The 14,422-nt window shown below is 29.4% G+C and overlaps 3 protein-coding genes across 5 annotated transcripts; all 3 read right to left on the bottom strand.

Annotated features, from left to right (window-relative positions):
- Positions 1 to 1,260: 1,260 nt before the first annotated feature.
- Positions 1,261 to 5,030, bottom strand: LOC145752836 (single-strand DNA endonuclease ASTE1-like). 3 transcript variants are annotated; one of them, XM_082569186.1, is made up of 8 exons: positions 4,808 to 5,030; positions 4,639 to 4,728; positions 4,090 to 4,214; positions 3,783 to 4,009; positions 3,483 to 3,644; positions 3,199 to 3,310; positions 2,544 to 3,008; positions 1,261 to 2,269 (listed from the first exon to the last, which is right to left on the bottom strand). In XM_082569186.1, exons 1-8 carry the CDS (start codon positions 4,963 to 4,965, stop codon positions 1,737 to 1,739), a joined length of 1,872 nt encoding a protein of 623 aa, XP_082425312.1. In that variant the 5' UTR covers positions 4,966 to 5,030; the 3' UTR covers positions 1,261 to 1,736. The 3 variants fall into 3 exon arrangements, with proteins under 3 accessions (XP_082425312.1, XP_082425314.1, XP_082425313.1); XM_082569188.1 differs by having other exon boundaries at positions 3,813 to 4,009; XM_082569187.1 differs by having other exon boundaries at positions 3,783 to 3,997.
- Positions 5,031 to 5,343: 313 nt separating this feature from the next.
- Positions 5,344 to 8,686, bottom strand: LOC145753069 (single-strand DNA endonuclease ASTE1-like). Its single transcript, XM_082569458.1, has 8 exons — positions 8,563 to 8,686; positions 8,136 to 8,225; positions 7,833 to 7,954; positions 7,500 to 7,684; positions 7,192 to 7,347; positions 6,940 to 7,051; positions 6,490 to 6,710; positions 5,344 to 6,413 (listed from the first exon to the last, which is right to left on the bottom strand). Exons 1-8 carry the CDS (start codon positions 8,616 to 8,618, stop codon positions 6,258 to 6,260), a joined length of 1,098 nt encoding a protein of 365 aa, XP_082425584.1. The 5' UTR covers positions 8,619 to 8,686; the 3' UTR covers positions 5,344 to 6,257.
- A 1,281-nt stretch (positions 8,687 to 9,967) lies between these two features.
- On the bottom strand, positions 9,968 to 14,053 carry LOC145752845 (single-strand DNA endonuclease ASTE1-like). The gene is made up of 8 exons (XM_082569199.1): positions 13,880 to 14,053; positions 13,442 to 13,531; positions 13,193 to 13,317; positions 12,516 to 12,700; positions 12,120 to 12,281; positions 11,881 to 11,992; positions 11,298 to 11,756; positions 9,968 to 11,090 (listed from the first exon to the last, which is right to left on the bottom strand). The coding sequence occupies exons 1-8, from the start codon at positions 14,035 to 14,037 to the stop codon at positions 10,588 to 10,590; spliced, it is 1,794 nt and encodes a 597-aa protein (XP_082425325.1). The 5' UTR covers positions 14,038 to 14,053; the 3' UTR covers positions 9,968 to 10,587.
- Between the last annotated feature and the right edge of the window lie 369 nt (positions 14,054 to 14,422).

Genomic DNA, 14,422 nt, shown 5'->3' with positions numbered 1-14,422 from the left:
ATACAACAATATTGCAGTTTCAGCCCCATCCATAACAATATATTGGTTTGATAATTTAACCTGTTGAAAAACTTTATTTTTTTCCAAACGTGGCCTATTTCTTTTTATAAACACTTTAAAACCATATATACCCATTTTATGTTAAACCTGAGAAACCTTTAAAATAAAAGTATAGTTGTGTTATCAATAATAATTAAGACCCATAAGATATGTTGAAGAAATAACATTGTTTTTTTTAAAACAAACAGTATAATAAGTAACTTGTTTAATGCATCATTGGGCCACATGCAAGAGGCATCGTGCAAAAAAATGTTTGAGCAGAGGCACCGTGCAAAAAAATGGAAAGGCAAATAATAAAATATTTGTATGTACCATAAATATATTAAAACAAAAATCATTTAAATTTCATGATATTCGATTTTCGATGGGTCTAAACTCTGTTGAAACTAGCATTTACTTTATGGTAAGATTGGTGGTTTAATGTGTGAATGATTTTATTTTGTAACTATTATTTATTCTGTAACTTTATTAAACATAGAAAACAGAAAAATATCTTTAAAAGGCCTATAATTTGCGTTAACCTTGTTCAAATGGGTAAAAACAAAATTTATATATATATTGCTAGTTAAATTGTTTTTTTTATATACTTGTATTGTTATGCATAAACAATATAGCTATTTAATTTTATGTTGGGTAGGTGGGAAACCTTCTTCTATATGTCACATGTGCAAAACGCCACTGAGTAATTGTGTTATATTTTTTATATGACGTTTGTTTTGTAATGCATCCTATTTGAGCAACTAACAGAATAAACATTTTAATAATACTTCTACATATACTTACACCACATAATAAATTTAAAGTATTAAATGTCAATATAACAAATAAGCAACAAAACGGTTCTGTAAATATTTAATGTTATTTAACAACGTTTAAATGCACGTACCTACTTAATCTAATATTTGTTCGATACTGAGTAAATACTAATTGCATAAAACCTACTTGGTTTACTTTTTTGTTGCATATTTAGCCTTGACACACAACTATTTAGGTTGGTAAATAACCAACGCAAGGATAACAGTACCACATACCTGTTATTTTTTTCGTTTAGACTTGGTTTGATTTACTACAAATATTGTATGTTTTTTATTTTGTCTTGTCGACCTAAATACAAATTTTGCAAGCCAACACTATTTTTTTTATATTATACAATATTGTTTTATACAACATTTATCAAAAATAACATAATGTACAGCCACAAGAAATAAAATGGCGTCGTCAAGGTAAATATTTACTAAAAGCAAATAAGGCTATAGCGAAACAAATTTTTTTTAGGTACTGTTTTGTTTAGAATAAATCAATTTTATCACAAGGCTAGAAAAACAACTTAAAATTGTAATAAGATTGGGTTTACAAAAATATTAAAACTAAAATTTAATCTAATTTACATATAATAATATAATTTTAGTGACTGTTACTACTTCACAAAAACGAAATCACTATTGTTAGGTTACGGACGTTACATTTTAATATAGAAAATTTAAAATTTATTGGTGAAAATATTTTACTGTGTGCTAAAGAAAGCAATTTTTGTTATGTTAAAATGTTTGCACTTTTTTTTATATCAGTGGTTTAAAATTTCATATTTTTAGCTAGTCGCTTACTTCACATTAAAATCTACAAATACTAATTTATTACAACAATTTGTCTGTAAGTAATTTGATGCTTAGTTCAAGTTATTTACTTACACACCGACTTAGTACGGTATATACTTCGTCGTAGGTGATTTTTGCAGACGATTCCAAGTCAATCAGGAGGTTTCGATAAAATTTCTCAGGAGGTTTCGATAAAATACGCAAAAACATCAAACCACAGAACACTTTGCCGACTTGTGTGGTAGGATAAGGGCAATCTAACAACTTGTTAAAATACATGACCTCTGACATGCAAACATGCCACTGTGCAAGGATGTCTACGTTATTGGCATCAAAACATACTGTAGGGGAAGAGAAAATCGTTTTGTGTGCAACATTATGTCCCACAGAATTTTCGTTAAATACCATCGCAACTACAGTCGCTATGGCCTTTATCGTTTGGTCACTAGGTTTTGTTTTTTCTACCCAATACATAGAAGCAAGGACCAATAGTTTAAGCTCATCCCGAATTGAATTAACGCTGTGGGTAAAAGTATCAAAATTAACGCTGCTCAGTATTTTATCTGCTAGGTGTCGCATTTGATCGTCTTGGGAAGCCCTCAAAATATTTTGATCTGACAAAAACAGTTGTGATTTAAAAAAATAAAATTATATAAAACCTATGACCGATAAATTTCTGCATAAAGAAAAATGCTAAGGATGACAATCTTTTGAATTTAACGGCGCGGCATGTATCGATGGTTTATGGGGCTTTGGCTTAATCGCGACTAACCTAGGGTAACTAAATAATATAAGGCTATTAATCAGGCTTTTTTTTACTGAGAATAAATATATACAGCAGTGAACATTACGCCCAATTAGCATGAAATGAAAACAATGTTTGCTTACTTGACGGCTGAATTGTCATCATTTCAGTTTCTTTGTATTCTGCGTCAACAGTATCGTATTCTACAATGCGCAGGTTACTTTTTAATGCCACTAACTCGTACATTTTTTCTCGTATTGGTTTTGTAACATTATTTGGAGAAATAAACTTTGTTGGGTCTGTTATATGGATTGGTAAATATGTTGTCACTGGAACATCATTTTTATTTTCCTGCTCATTTAAAACACGCTGTATTAGAGATGGTAAGTTTTTCGCTTTTAAAAATAGCGCAAGTTCTGTCTCTTCTCTAGGTGGTGGCTCATCGTTAATGAAAGCATTACTTTCGTTGGCTGTCAACAAATCTAGTAAATCTGGATCTTGATTCACATTATTTTTTAAACTTTGAAGGACATTAATGTGGATTTTCGGGTTTCTATATTTTTCTAAATCGCTTTTAATGCTATCTGCCAATTCGTTTGTTTCGTATTCTGTTAACAAACATAAAATAAAAATCCTAGGTAAAACCTTACTTATTGTGACGTAGTTTTTTGCTATTCAACGCCAATTTATTAAAGCTTTAACAAAAGAAATTTATTTGGCCCGAACCTATGAAAACATACTTTAACTGTGAATAAATTACTATTGACACGCTAAAGGAAAATTATTGAAAAACATTACCTGACATGTAACCGCTTGTTAAAGCTTTGGCATTCTTTAAAATTTTTCCATCTTGATAATATTTTGAAGCCCATTTAAAATATGCCTTAATTCTTTCCGTTGGGTGCTTTACCTGGGTTAAAAAATCGATTTTTCAGGTTAAATTAAAAAAATACTTTAAATATTTATATCAAGTGGTTTTGTAACAAGTTTTAATAAATGTAAAATTAGGTAAATAAAATTTAAAATATTTCAAAATATAAAATTTATTTTTTTAAGTTACAAATAAAAAGCAAGACTTGTACCGAAAAATAGTCTCGCATAATTTTGTGTCCATGATTACTTGAATTTGTGAATATGACTGCCATAAACCACATCGCTTCTTGTGATATTCTAAAACTTTGCAGAAATTTTTCGTGGTTAAATATTGTTGCTTCTATATATTGATGTCCATTTTCATCAAGAACCTGCAAAGGTTGTAAACAAACTTACTTAAAACATATTTTTATTCGCTTTCAAGCGAAACTCGTATTAACTCTATTCTAACTAGATTGGTGGGCTACAACCAGCACTTTCGTTTGTTATTCTTTAACATTAAGTCTTACCAACATGTTTCCATATTGAATAAATCTTACGTTTTTCCATTTAAAATCGCTTAAGTCAACAAATCCATTAACGTTACAAGCAAAAAAATTGGAACTTAATCCAAAAACAGAACATTTTAAAATGTTTGCTAATTTTACTGTCCCGCTATCAAAATCCGCTTTACCCTTCGCCCATGGTATTTGTAGCTCTTTCAGCACTTGTCGAAATACCAACGCTAAAAAAAACTCTTAATATTCAGTAGTTTATATTTATTAGGACCTATCAGCAGTTTGTTAATTTAAAGTTACTTAATATTTTTGTAGTTACCGCTTAGAGTGGATGATGGTTTCGTTTCTTGACTTATTTCGTTATTCTGGAAGAAACTTGATATATTTTGTATTGTTTTGTTTCTTCTTTCGATATACAAAACTTGATCCCCTTGGTACTTAAACCTAAAGTGTTGTTGAATTAATATAAAACAAATAACATAGCTAATTAAAAAAAAATCTTAAGTTTTATAATTTAAAATTATGTGTGCAATGTTTAAATTTAAATACCAGCAGCGTGGTGTAGCGGTAGGAACACTTGCTTCACTACATGGGGTCATGGGTTTAATTCCTAATGCTCTTATGATGAAGCGCCCTTGAGTAAGGCGCTACAAACTGTGTAAACTCCTGCTGAACCAGCACTTAATCAGCAGCATAATTATCGGGCAATTATAGTCTATACAATATCCCAAACTGATAAAGGCAACTCGAGTCTGGGTCGGGGTAATAAATGTTGTTCTATGTTTAGGTCGCGCATTCGACCTTTTCACATCAAGAATAAAGTTATATACAAAAATTTTTAACGGTAATGGGTAGCACAAAAACATACTTATCAAACAAAATAATAGGTTGGATTCCACATTTTTTTAAATTTTGAAAAAAATCGCAAATTTTTTCTCGGTATAGTTGATGAGGTCCACTAAAATAAAGATAAGTATTAGAGTTGTTTTAAAAGATAAAAATACAAAACTTGGAGATAAAAATACAAAAAAACTCACTATAATCCATTCTCTAATTCGTTATAAAGCATTATTGAAGTTTCAGATCCATCCATAACAATATATTGGTTTGATATTTTAACCTGTTGTAAAACTCCATCCCTTTCCAAACGTGGTCTATTTCTATTTATAAACCCTTTAAAACCCCATATACCCATCTTAATTAAGCCTAAAAAACCTTTAAATTACCAAGAAATTACCAAGAGAATCATTTTATCTTTTACACATTTATTTGAAACACAAAGTAGCAATTGGCATTATTTAAAGTACAGCGTTATATATGCCTTTTTGATGCTTTTTGAGTGTTAAAGCACGATTAGCTTGGTTACAAATTGTTTGTTGTATTAACGCTATGCAACTCAAAGAAAATGATTAATGAAATAATTTGTGCTTAATTGGGTACAAGGCTAAACGCGGTAAATAAAAATAACAAAAAAAATGACTCCCCAGTCAATTTTAAAAGAATCAGTATACACAAGCAAAAAGAATAAAAATTTAAAAATAATCGCTTAAATCAAAAATTAAATGTATACAAGTTTTGTTTTGGTATAAAAATTTGGTACAATAATAATGTTGAATATATTTTACTCTTTACTATAGAAATAAAAAATCACTTTTACAAAGAAAAAAAAATTATATTAAAATTTTACAATTAATAATTTAACACAACAGTTTAAAATTTTGTAAAACCTTTTTTTACTGTGCCATTTTACACCGATTCAGTACGCTATGAATTCCAATGTACGTGGTTTTTGCAAAAGGAAATACACTGCGACTGAATAAGACCTCCGGCTCAATCGGTACTGACAAAATGCGCAAAAACATTAAACCGCAAAACACTTTTCCGACTTGGGTTGTGGTAAATGGACAATCTAACAATTGGTTAAAATTGATAACCTCTGACAAACAAACCTGCCATTGTGTCGAGATGTTAACACTGCTAGCATCAAAATGCACATCACGAAAGAGGAAAACTTTTTTCTGTGCAGTTTTAAACCCATCAGAACTCTTGTTAAATACCATAGCAACCACAGTCGCAAGGGCCTTGACTTCGTTGTCACTTGGTTTTGCGTTTTCAACCCAATATATGGAAGCAAGGACCAATAACTTGAGATCCTCCCGAATTGAGTTAACCCGCTGGTTAAAAATAGCAAAATTATTAATGCTCAATATTTCGGCCGCCAGGTATCGTATTTGGTCTTTCTTGGGTGCTTTTAGAATTTGTTGATCTGTCAAAACAAACAGAAATATTATTGAATTACATTTGTAAAAAATTAATAATTTAATTTTCATAAAGTGTTACACCAAATAAAGTATATAGAATTTTGTAACGGTCTTTGATATTTACTAATTAATTAATGTTTAATGAACTAAACGTCACTACGTAAGGTTTTGGGTTTGATCAACAAGGTTCTTGTTAAAGTAAATAAATCAAAATGTAAATGAAATTTCAAAACACAAAGTTGATCTTGCTTGACGGTTGAATTGTCATCATTTCAGTTTCCTTGTACTCTGCGTCAACAGTATCGTATTCTACAATGCGCAGGTTACTTTCTAACGCTTTTAACTCGTACATTTTCATGAGGCGATTTGAACTTGGATGGATCTGTAAGAATAACTTTTAAATGCATGTTTACGGGGCTTTTGACGCCGTTTTCTTGATCATGGAGAACATCTGATACCCGCAATGGTAATTTTTTTTTTCTTAGTAGCAACCCGAACTCCGACTTTTCCTTTTGGGGTGGTTGTATGTCTGGTAAAGCCCCGCCTTCGTTGGAAGTTAATAAATCCAACAACTCGAAATCTGCATTCATCTTTAGATTATTTAGAACGTTGATATGAATTTGTGGATTTCTGTATTTCTCTAAAAGGGCCTGGACATTTTCTGCCAATTCTGTGTTTTCTGTTTTTGATATACATATATTTATTTATTCTGCATTATATTTAGCTAAAAATGCAAATGTCCAAAAGTTTCTACTTAATCGTACCATAGTAACTTATTTACAGACAAAATTTCGGTACACTTAGGTGTAAAACCTTTAAGTAACAATTTATTATAATTGTGGGCTGTTAAAAACATTAAAATTGTGTTATCTCTAATTTGATCAAAACAAATATTTATTAGATCTTACCTGACATTTGACTACTAGTTAGAGCTTGAACATTCTTTAATATTTCTCCGTCTTGATAATTATGTGAGGCCCATTCGAAATATGAGTCAATTTTTTGGCCATGATTTTGACCCTGCATTTAAACAAAATCCTATTTTTAGGTTGAATTCTTAAAATTTTTTAATTAAATCACTTAAATTTTTAATTTGAAAGGAAACATCGTATACTATTCCTTAAAATCAACTGCTTAGTAAGAAAAAACAAAACTTATACCGAAAAGTATTTTTGCAATCTTTTGTGTCCTTGATCAGTCGAATTTGTAAACACGACTGCCATAAACCACATTGCTTCTTGTGATACAACAAAACTTTGTAGAAACTTCTCGTTGTTAAATATTGTTGCTGCAACGTATCTTTTTCCATTATTCACCTGCAGATAAACAAATATTTACGTATGTTTCATTTAAATTTACAAGCGTTTTAATGCACTAGCCATTATCAGGTTCTAAATACTATTAAATGTTGCAGTATTTTTGAGCGATTTAAATTTAACAAAAAACGATAACTTCAAGCTATTCTTACATTTTTCCATCCAAAGTTATCAAAATCAATAAATCCTTTAAGGTTGCGAGCGAAAAAATTGGAGCTAGTTCCAAGAACGCAACATCCCAAAATGTTTGCCAATCTTTGTGTTTCGCTATTGACATCTCCCTTGCCCAATGCCCATGGTATGTGTAGCTCGTCTAATACTTGCTTAAATACAAGCCCTGTCAAAATAAAAAATTTAATCGAGAAAGACTTTTAGAAGTACGTTGAGACCGGGTTAAGTAAATAGAATTTGGTAAGTGCATATCGAATTTTAAACTCATTTTTAGTTATAGTTAATGACACTGTGTATTTGTTTAAAGTATTTACCGATTAGGATGGGTCTTGTGCTTATTTTTTTATCTTGGTTATTTTCAAAAAATCTTAATAGTTCCCCTATTCTTTCATTTCTTCTTTTGATGTAATAAACTAGGTCGGTTTTGTACTTAAACCTATGTAACGTTTTAAAATTCTTAAATTAAACAGTCACAATACTTAGTCATGGTTAAGGCCTAGTCCTACTTTTATTTTTTTGTTTTGTATGTTTTTATTGAAACATTGTATAGCTGTCTAATTTTTTTAAAGGTAAATATTACTAAAAAATATAAAAAGTACAAATATTGTTTTATTTACCCATCAAACAAAACTATCGGCTTGATTCCACACTTCTTTAAATCATTAAAAAAGTTTCGAATTTTTTGGCGATAGAGTTCATATGTTCCACTAAAATTGCAAAAAAAACTTTAATTGTGCATAGCGTAAGGTAAAAGTACTTAACCGAAAGCTAAGGGTTTAAGTCGCATCAATGTCATACTAGTTTCTCTTTATTATAATGCTTTTAATACGTTTAAAAACGGCCTTTCCATTAAAAAATTAATTATTTTGTGGTATTATATAAAAAGGCACTTAATCGTTACATGCTAAAGCCTAAATAGAATGCTTTACAATCTAGCATGACCTAAAAATCAATAACATTAAAGCATACATGGCTAAGGTTGAAGGCATAGTTTAAGTTAAATACAAGGATTAAATTAAAATAAATAATTTAACAACAACTTACTAGCATCCGTTTCTTAGTTCCCGATAAAGCATTATTGAAGTTTCAGACCCATCCATAACAATATATTGGTTTGATATTTTAACCTGTTGTAAAACCCCATCCCTTTTTAAGCGTTGTGTATTTCTATTTATAAATCCCTTAAAACCCCAAATTCCCATTTTAAATAACACCTAAAGTTCTTAAAATAACAAAATAGATATTAGGTTAATACAAATTTTAACACATATTTAAAAAAATGAAATTCTTTTGTTGAAAAACTAATGATATATTATTGTGTATTGCGCCTTTTTTATAAAGCTGCATTATTTATATAGGGAAATGCAAAGGCGTCGGGCAAAGGCAATTCTGATGGGCAATTTATAGAATTTTTTCGAATAATATCATATTGGTGAACAAAAATATTGAGTAATTAAACAACTTGGTTTTACAGAAATAAATTTAGTAATTTTTTTAAAGTAAAATTAGCAGTTTGATGTATAATTAATATGATTTCGTTAATTTATTACACAACTACATTAAAAAAATAAGAAACAATGTTTCGCAGGCTTTTAATTGATTTTTACCTAGTACCTAAAAACAATTAATCTCTTTTGCCCAAATGCGCGACGCCTTTGAGTAATTATTGTACGTATTATTTTGTTTGCCTTTGTTTTTACACAGCCTTACATTACCCAGTTACACTTTGCTTACAATGCAGCCTTGCTGTTGCATAATAAACCCACATATTAAACAAAAGCATTAAATGTCAATATAACAAATATGCAACAAAGGTCGTGCAAATAGTTGAACAATATTTAACCAACCATTCAATACTTTACTTTAGTCTTATATTTGTTTGAAACTGCGCAATATTTGTTTGTATAAATCTACTGTGTTACCCCTTTTTCTGTTGCAAAACAACATAATCTTTTTATATACCCGTACTTTTTATTTGTATAGGCCTAGGTATAAATACGTGTATACTTTTAGACAAGGCTTGCTGAAGGAACTATTTCTGTAGGGGAATTACCATTAAGAGGATGATAGTATCGCACACCAATTACGTTGAACATACTGTTCAAGAGAATTATTCCTTTATTTTGAGTAGTCGATTTAAAGCAAGACGTTACGTAAATCAACAATATATTTTATATTAGGCAACGTTAAATATACAAGAGGATTGAAAATAACACTATTTACAGCTATTAAGAATAAATTAGTTGTCATTAAAGGTCTATTTTTACTAAGTTGAACAAGCGTGATAACTAAAAATGAAATACTTTCAACTGTTAGTACAAAGAAAAGCAAATTTAATCACTAAGCTACAAAAAATAAATAAAAATTTAATAGAATTGGGTTCACAAGATTTCTTAAACCTTACGTTATTCCAATGACAATATAAAATCGTAAATTAATGAATATTATATTACAATACAGAAACTACATTACTATTACGAAAATTTAAAAAAATATTTTAACCCAGACTAAAGCATGTTATAAATACATTTTTTTGTTAAGGTTTTAAAATTTAAAGTAATAACCTTTTCAAAACCAATACGCTTTTACAAAAAATAAAACGGCTGCAGCCACAATAAAAAAATGCCTGCGTCAAGGTAAATATTCATTATAAGCAAATAGCCTATAGCGAAACATTTTTTTGGGACAATTTTGTTTAGAATAAAGTAATTTTATCACAAGGCTAGAACAATCTTAAAATTGTAATAAGATTTGGTTTACAAAAATATTAAAACTAAAATTTAATCTAATTAACATATAATATTATAATTTAGTGACTGTTACTACTTCACAAAAACGAAATCACTATTGTTAGGTTACGGACATTCCATTTTAATACAGCAAATGTGAAAATATTTTACTGTATGCTAAAGAAAACAATTTTTGTTATGTTAAAATGTTTGCAATTTTTTTTTTGTATCTATGGTTTAAAAGTTTATATTTTTAGGTAGTCGCTTACTTCACATTAAAATCTACAAATACTAATTTATGACAACAATTGTCTATAAGTAATTTGATGCAATGTTCAAGTTATTTACTTACACACCGACTTAGTACGGTATATATTTCGTCGTAGGTGCTTTTTGCAGACGATTCCAAATCAATCAGATTTTCAGGCGGTTTTGACAAAATGCGCAAAAGCATCAAATCACAGAACACTTCGCCGACTTGTGTAGTGGGATAAGGGCAATCTAACAACTTGTTGAAATGGATGACCTCTGACATACAAACCTGCCATTGTGTGGAGAAATTAACGTCACTTTCATTAAAACAAACATCTAGATTTTCTGTTTTTCTAAACTCTGGAATGATGTTGTTGGACACTATAGCAACTGCCATGGCTAGGGCCTTGATCATGTCTTCACTTGGCTTTGAATTTTCTACCCAATATATTGAAGCGAGAACCAATAACTTTAACTCATCTCGAATCGAACTAACGCTTTGGTCAAAAATAGCAAAATTAGCGGTGCTTAATATTTCAGTCGCTAGATATCGCATTTGATTTTTCTTTGATCCCTTTAAGACTTCTTTATCTGTTAAAATAATGTTAATTTTAATAAGTCAGATTTCTAAAGTTGTATTTGAGTTTTAATATTTAAACAACTTAATAAATTTGTGTCGTGGGATTGGAGAATTACTAACTAAAATTCTCGGCAGGGAACCACGATTTTTACTTTTTAAGCCAATATAAAACCCTTAAAAAATTTATTAAAATAATCAAAAAAAAAAGTTCGGCCTACTTGACGGCAGAATTGTTATTATTTCAGTTCCTTTGTACTTAACGCCAACAATATCACATTCTACAATTTTCAGGTTACTTTTTAATGCCACTAATTCGTATATTTTCTTTCTTATTAATTTGGTGACAACATGTGGGGATTCAAACTTTGTTGGATTTGTAACAAGAAGTGGCAAACGAACATTTAGCGGAGTTTTATTTTTCTGATCATTTAGAATATCCAATACCCAAAACGGTAAATTTCTTTTTCTCAACAGCATCCCAAATTCTGCTTTTTCGTTTTGGGATGGTTTTATATCTGGTAAAGCTTTGTCTTCGTTAGAAGTTATTAAATGTAACAACTCTGGGTCTTGTTCGGCACATTTCTTTAAAGTATCAAGCACGTTGATATGAATATTTGGATTTCTGTATTTCTCCAAAAGCCCCCTAATATTTGCAGCCAATTCAATTGTTTTAGCTTCTGTTTACATAGGAAAAGGTATAATGTTTAAAGCCTGCTAAATTATAGTTTATAAAAAATAAAAAATGTAATGGGTTTAAAAATTTTTTAAATTATGTAAACTTGGCCGTTGATTAACACTGACCTGACATTTCATTGCCTATTAATGCTTTGACATTTTCAAAAACTTGCCCGTCGTGATAATTGTTTGAGGCCCATTTGAAATATTCTTCAATTTTTTCATTTGTGTAATTTCCCTATGTTTAAACGAAGCACTACTATTAAAGGTTAATTCAACTCATGATGTTAAACAAACAAAATTAATGTTTTAAAAATAATCTGAAGTATTACAATGAATCTGTTCTAAATTAAAACAGCTCTCACCTTAAAGAAATCTTGCAATCTTTTGTGTCTTTGATCAGTCGAATTTGTAAACACAACCGCCATAAACCACATTGCTTCTTGTGATATTTTAAAATTTTCCAGAAAATTTTCGTTGTTAAATGCAGTTGCTTTGATGTAATTTTGACCGTTAGCTTTAAGCACCTGTAGAAATTCATTTATTTAAAAAAAAAATTTCAGAGGTTGTGATCAAGTAATAATTAAGACGTACCGATTTTATTTCTGCACATTTACGTGGTAAATCATTGGATAATTATCAGGCACACATGTGTGCCTATATTAAATAAAGAGTTTTGGGTCTAGCCTACCAACCGAATACAGATCGTTTTGGTCAACAGATAGGCTTTCTTACGTTAAAAAATATTTAATAAATCATACGTTTTTCCATTTAAAGTCAGTATAATCAACAAATTTTTTAAGATTAAGAGCAAAAAAATTAGAGCTTGTTCCAAGAACAAATGCGTTCAACATTTTTGCTAATGCTTTCGTTTTGCTGTCAGCATATCCGTTACCCATAGCCCATGGTATTTTTAGCTCGTCTAACACTTGCTCAAAAACTATCTCTGTTAAAACAATGAATAAATGTAAATATTATGCAGCTGAATTAGAGCTTGGAATAATGAGTTTGACCTTGACACATATCTGAACAAGATAATATGAGTAATTATGATCTAACACCAATTTTTAAATTAATAGTTAATATACATTAAAAGGTACCGTTTAGAACACCGTTTAGGATCTCATGCTGAACCGCCCTTGAGTAACTATACGGTATAAACTACTGCTGACCAGCACTTAAACAGCAGCTTAGTTATCAGGCAATTATAGTCTTTATAATATCCCAAACTGACACAACAACTTAAGACTGGATCGGGGTAACTGTTGTCACGCTATGTTTAGGTTGCTCAATCGGCCTTTCCACATCGAGGATAACATTTAAGTTACATCTAAAGCTAAATTAATTACGATAAAAATTTGAGGTTAGTTATTATTTGCATAAATACACTGGAATTTCGTATAGTTAAAGCCACAGCATTTATGATTAGATGATTTACTGCAAAGAATGGGCATCGTTTTAATTTTTTTGTTTTTTTGTGAATTCTCAAAAAAATTTAATAATTTCTGTATTCTCTTCTCTTTCCTGTCTATAGAAATCTTCAGGTCCTCTTTGTAGTTAAACCTAAAAATATAAATTAAACGTTTATAAAAGAGTTTTATGCAAAAAGCACTGCTTTTAGTACAATATCAAAACTTCTAAAAAGTTAAATAAAACAAAATAATAAGATACTAAAAAGGATTTTTACCCTTCAAATAAAACAATCGGCTTAATTTGACACTCTTTTAATTTATTGAAAAATTCTTGAATTTTTTGTCGATACATTTCATAGGTTCCGCTAAAAATAAAGAAAAATTATAAAAAAAATGTTTTTGTTATATAAAGAGGTGATATGTTTTAAAATTTTTAAAGTTATGTTTTCACCTTTTACAAATTTTTCACAATTTTAACGTAACATAAAAACGGATTTTACAATTTCACTTTGCTAGTTCTAAAATATATTTTTCAAAAGTAAATTTTTGTTAAACAACGACCAGTTGGTTTTTGTACCTTTAAAATATATATTTCAGAATACGTATTATTATTATTACCATGGCACTGTTATTCAATTTAGGCAAATATTATAAAACGGGTTGCTCGTTCGAATTAGATAAACTAATTTAATATGAAAAAGAAAACAACTTACTAGCATCCAGTTGTAAGTTCCTCATACAACAATATTGAAGTTTCAGATCCACTCATAACAATATATTGGTTTGATAATTTAACCTGTTGGAAACATTTATCTCTTTCCAAACGTTCTCTATTTCTCTTTATAAACCCCTTAAAACCCCATATACCCATATTAATTAAGCTTAAAAATTTCTTATAAGAAAAAAATATATATATTGAATAATTTATATAATCATATTTGTATAATAGCTAAAAAAAATTTATTTAATGGAGATTTAAGAGTTTAATGTATTTGTTCAATTTTGCATATTAATTAAACTGAACTCTTAAATGCCAAATATTCCCTTATTTAGAATTAGCAATCTCTTTACATTCTTCGCAATATAATAAAATTTCTAGATCATTATAAGGCCAAACAAGGTCTTATTTTAACCTGTTGTAAAACCCCATCCCTTTTTAAGCGTTGTGTATTTCTATTTATAAACCCCTTAAAACCCCAAATACCCATTTTAAATAACACCTAAAGTTCTTAAAATAACAAAATAGATATTAGGTT

This window comes from Corella eumyota, chromosome 5 (assembly GCF_963082875.1).
Source record: "Corella eumyota chromosome 5, kaCorEumy4.1, whole genome shotgun sequence".
Taxonomy (NCBI): domain Eukaryota; kingdom Metazoa; phylum Chordata; class Ascidiacea; order Phlebobranchia; family Corellidae; genus Corella; species Corella eumyota.
This window is presented reverse-complemented; position numbering and strand designations above follow the sequence as displayed.

What these genes read in the sequence shown, in the direction of transcription:
- LOC145752836 (XM_082569186.1), bottom strand. Translation starts at nt 4,965, where the DNA reads ATGGGTATATGGGGTTTTAAAGGGTTTATAAATAGAAATAGACCACGT. An exon ending in CCTATTATTTTGTTTGATAA is followed by an intron (nt 4,215 to 4,638) that starts GTATGTTTTTGT and finishes ACAACACTTTAG; the next exon opens with GTTTAAGTACCAAGGGGATC. An exon ending in AACAAGCGGTTACATGTCAG is followed by an intron (nt 3,009 to 3,198) that starts GTAATGTTTTTC and finishes GTTTGTTAACAG; the next exon opens with AATACGAAACAAACGAATTG.
- LOC145753069 (XM_082569458.1), bottom strand. Translation starts at nt 8,618, where the DNA reads ATGGATGGGTCTGAAACTTCAATAATGCTTTATCGGGAACTAAGAAAC. An exon ending in CCGATAGTTTTGTTTGATGG is followed by an intron (nt 7,955 to 8,135) that starts GTAAATAAAACA and finishes AACGTTACATAG; the next exon opens with GTTTAAGTACAAAACCGACC. An exon ending in ATAACTTTGGATGGAAAAAT is followed by an intron (nt 7,348 to 7,499) that starts GTAAGAATAGCT and finishes GTTTATCTGCAG; the next exon opens with GTGAATAATGGAAAAAGATA.
- LOC145752845 (XM_082569199.1), bottom strand. Translation starts at nt 14,037, where the DNA reads ATGGGTATATGGGGTTTTAAGGGGTTTATAAAGAGAAATAGAGAACGT. An exon ending in CCGATTGTTTTATTTGAAGG is followed by an intron (nt 13,318 to 13,441) that starts GTAAAAATCCTT and finishes TTATATTTTTAG; the next exon opens with GTTTAACTACAAAGAGGACC. An exon ending in GATTGCAAGATTTCTTTAAG is followed by an intron (nt 11,993 to 12,119) that starts GTGAGAGCTGTT and finishes GTTTAAACATAG; the next exon opens with GGAAATTACACAAATGAAAA.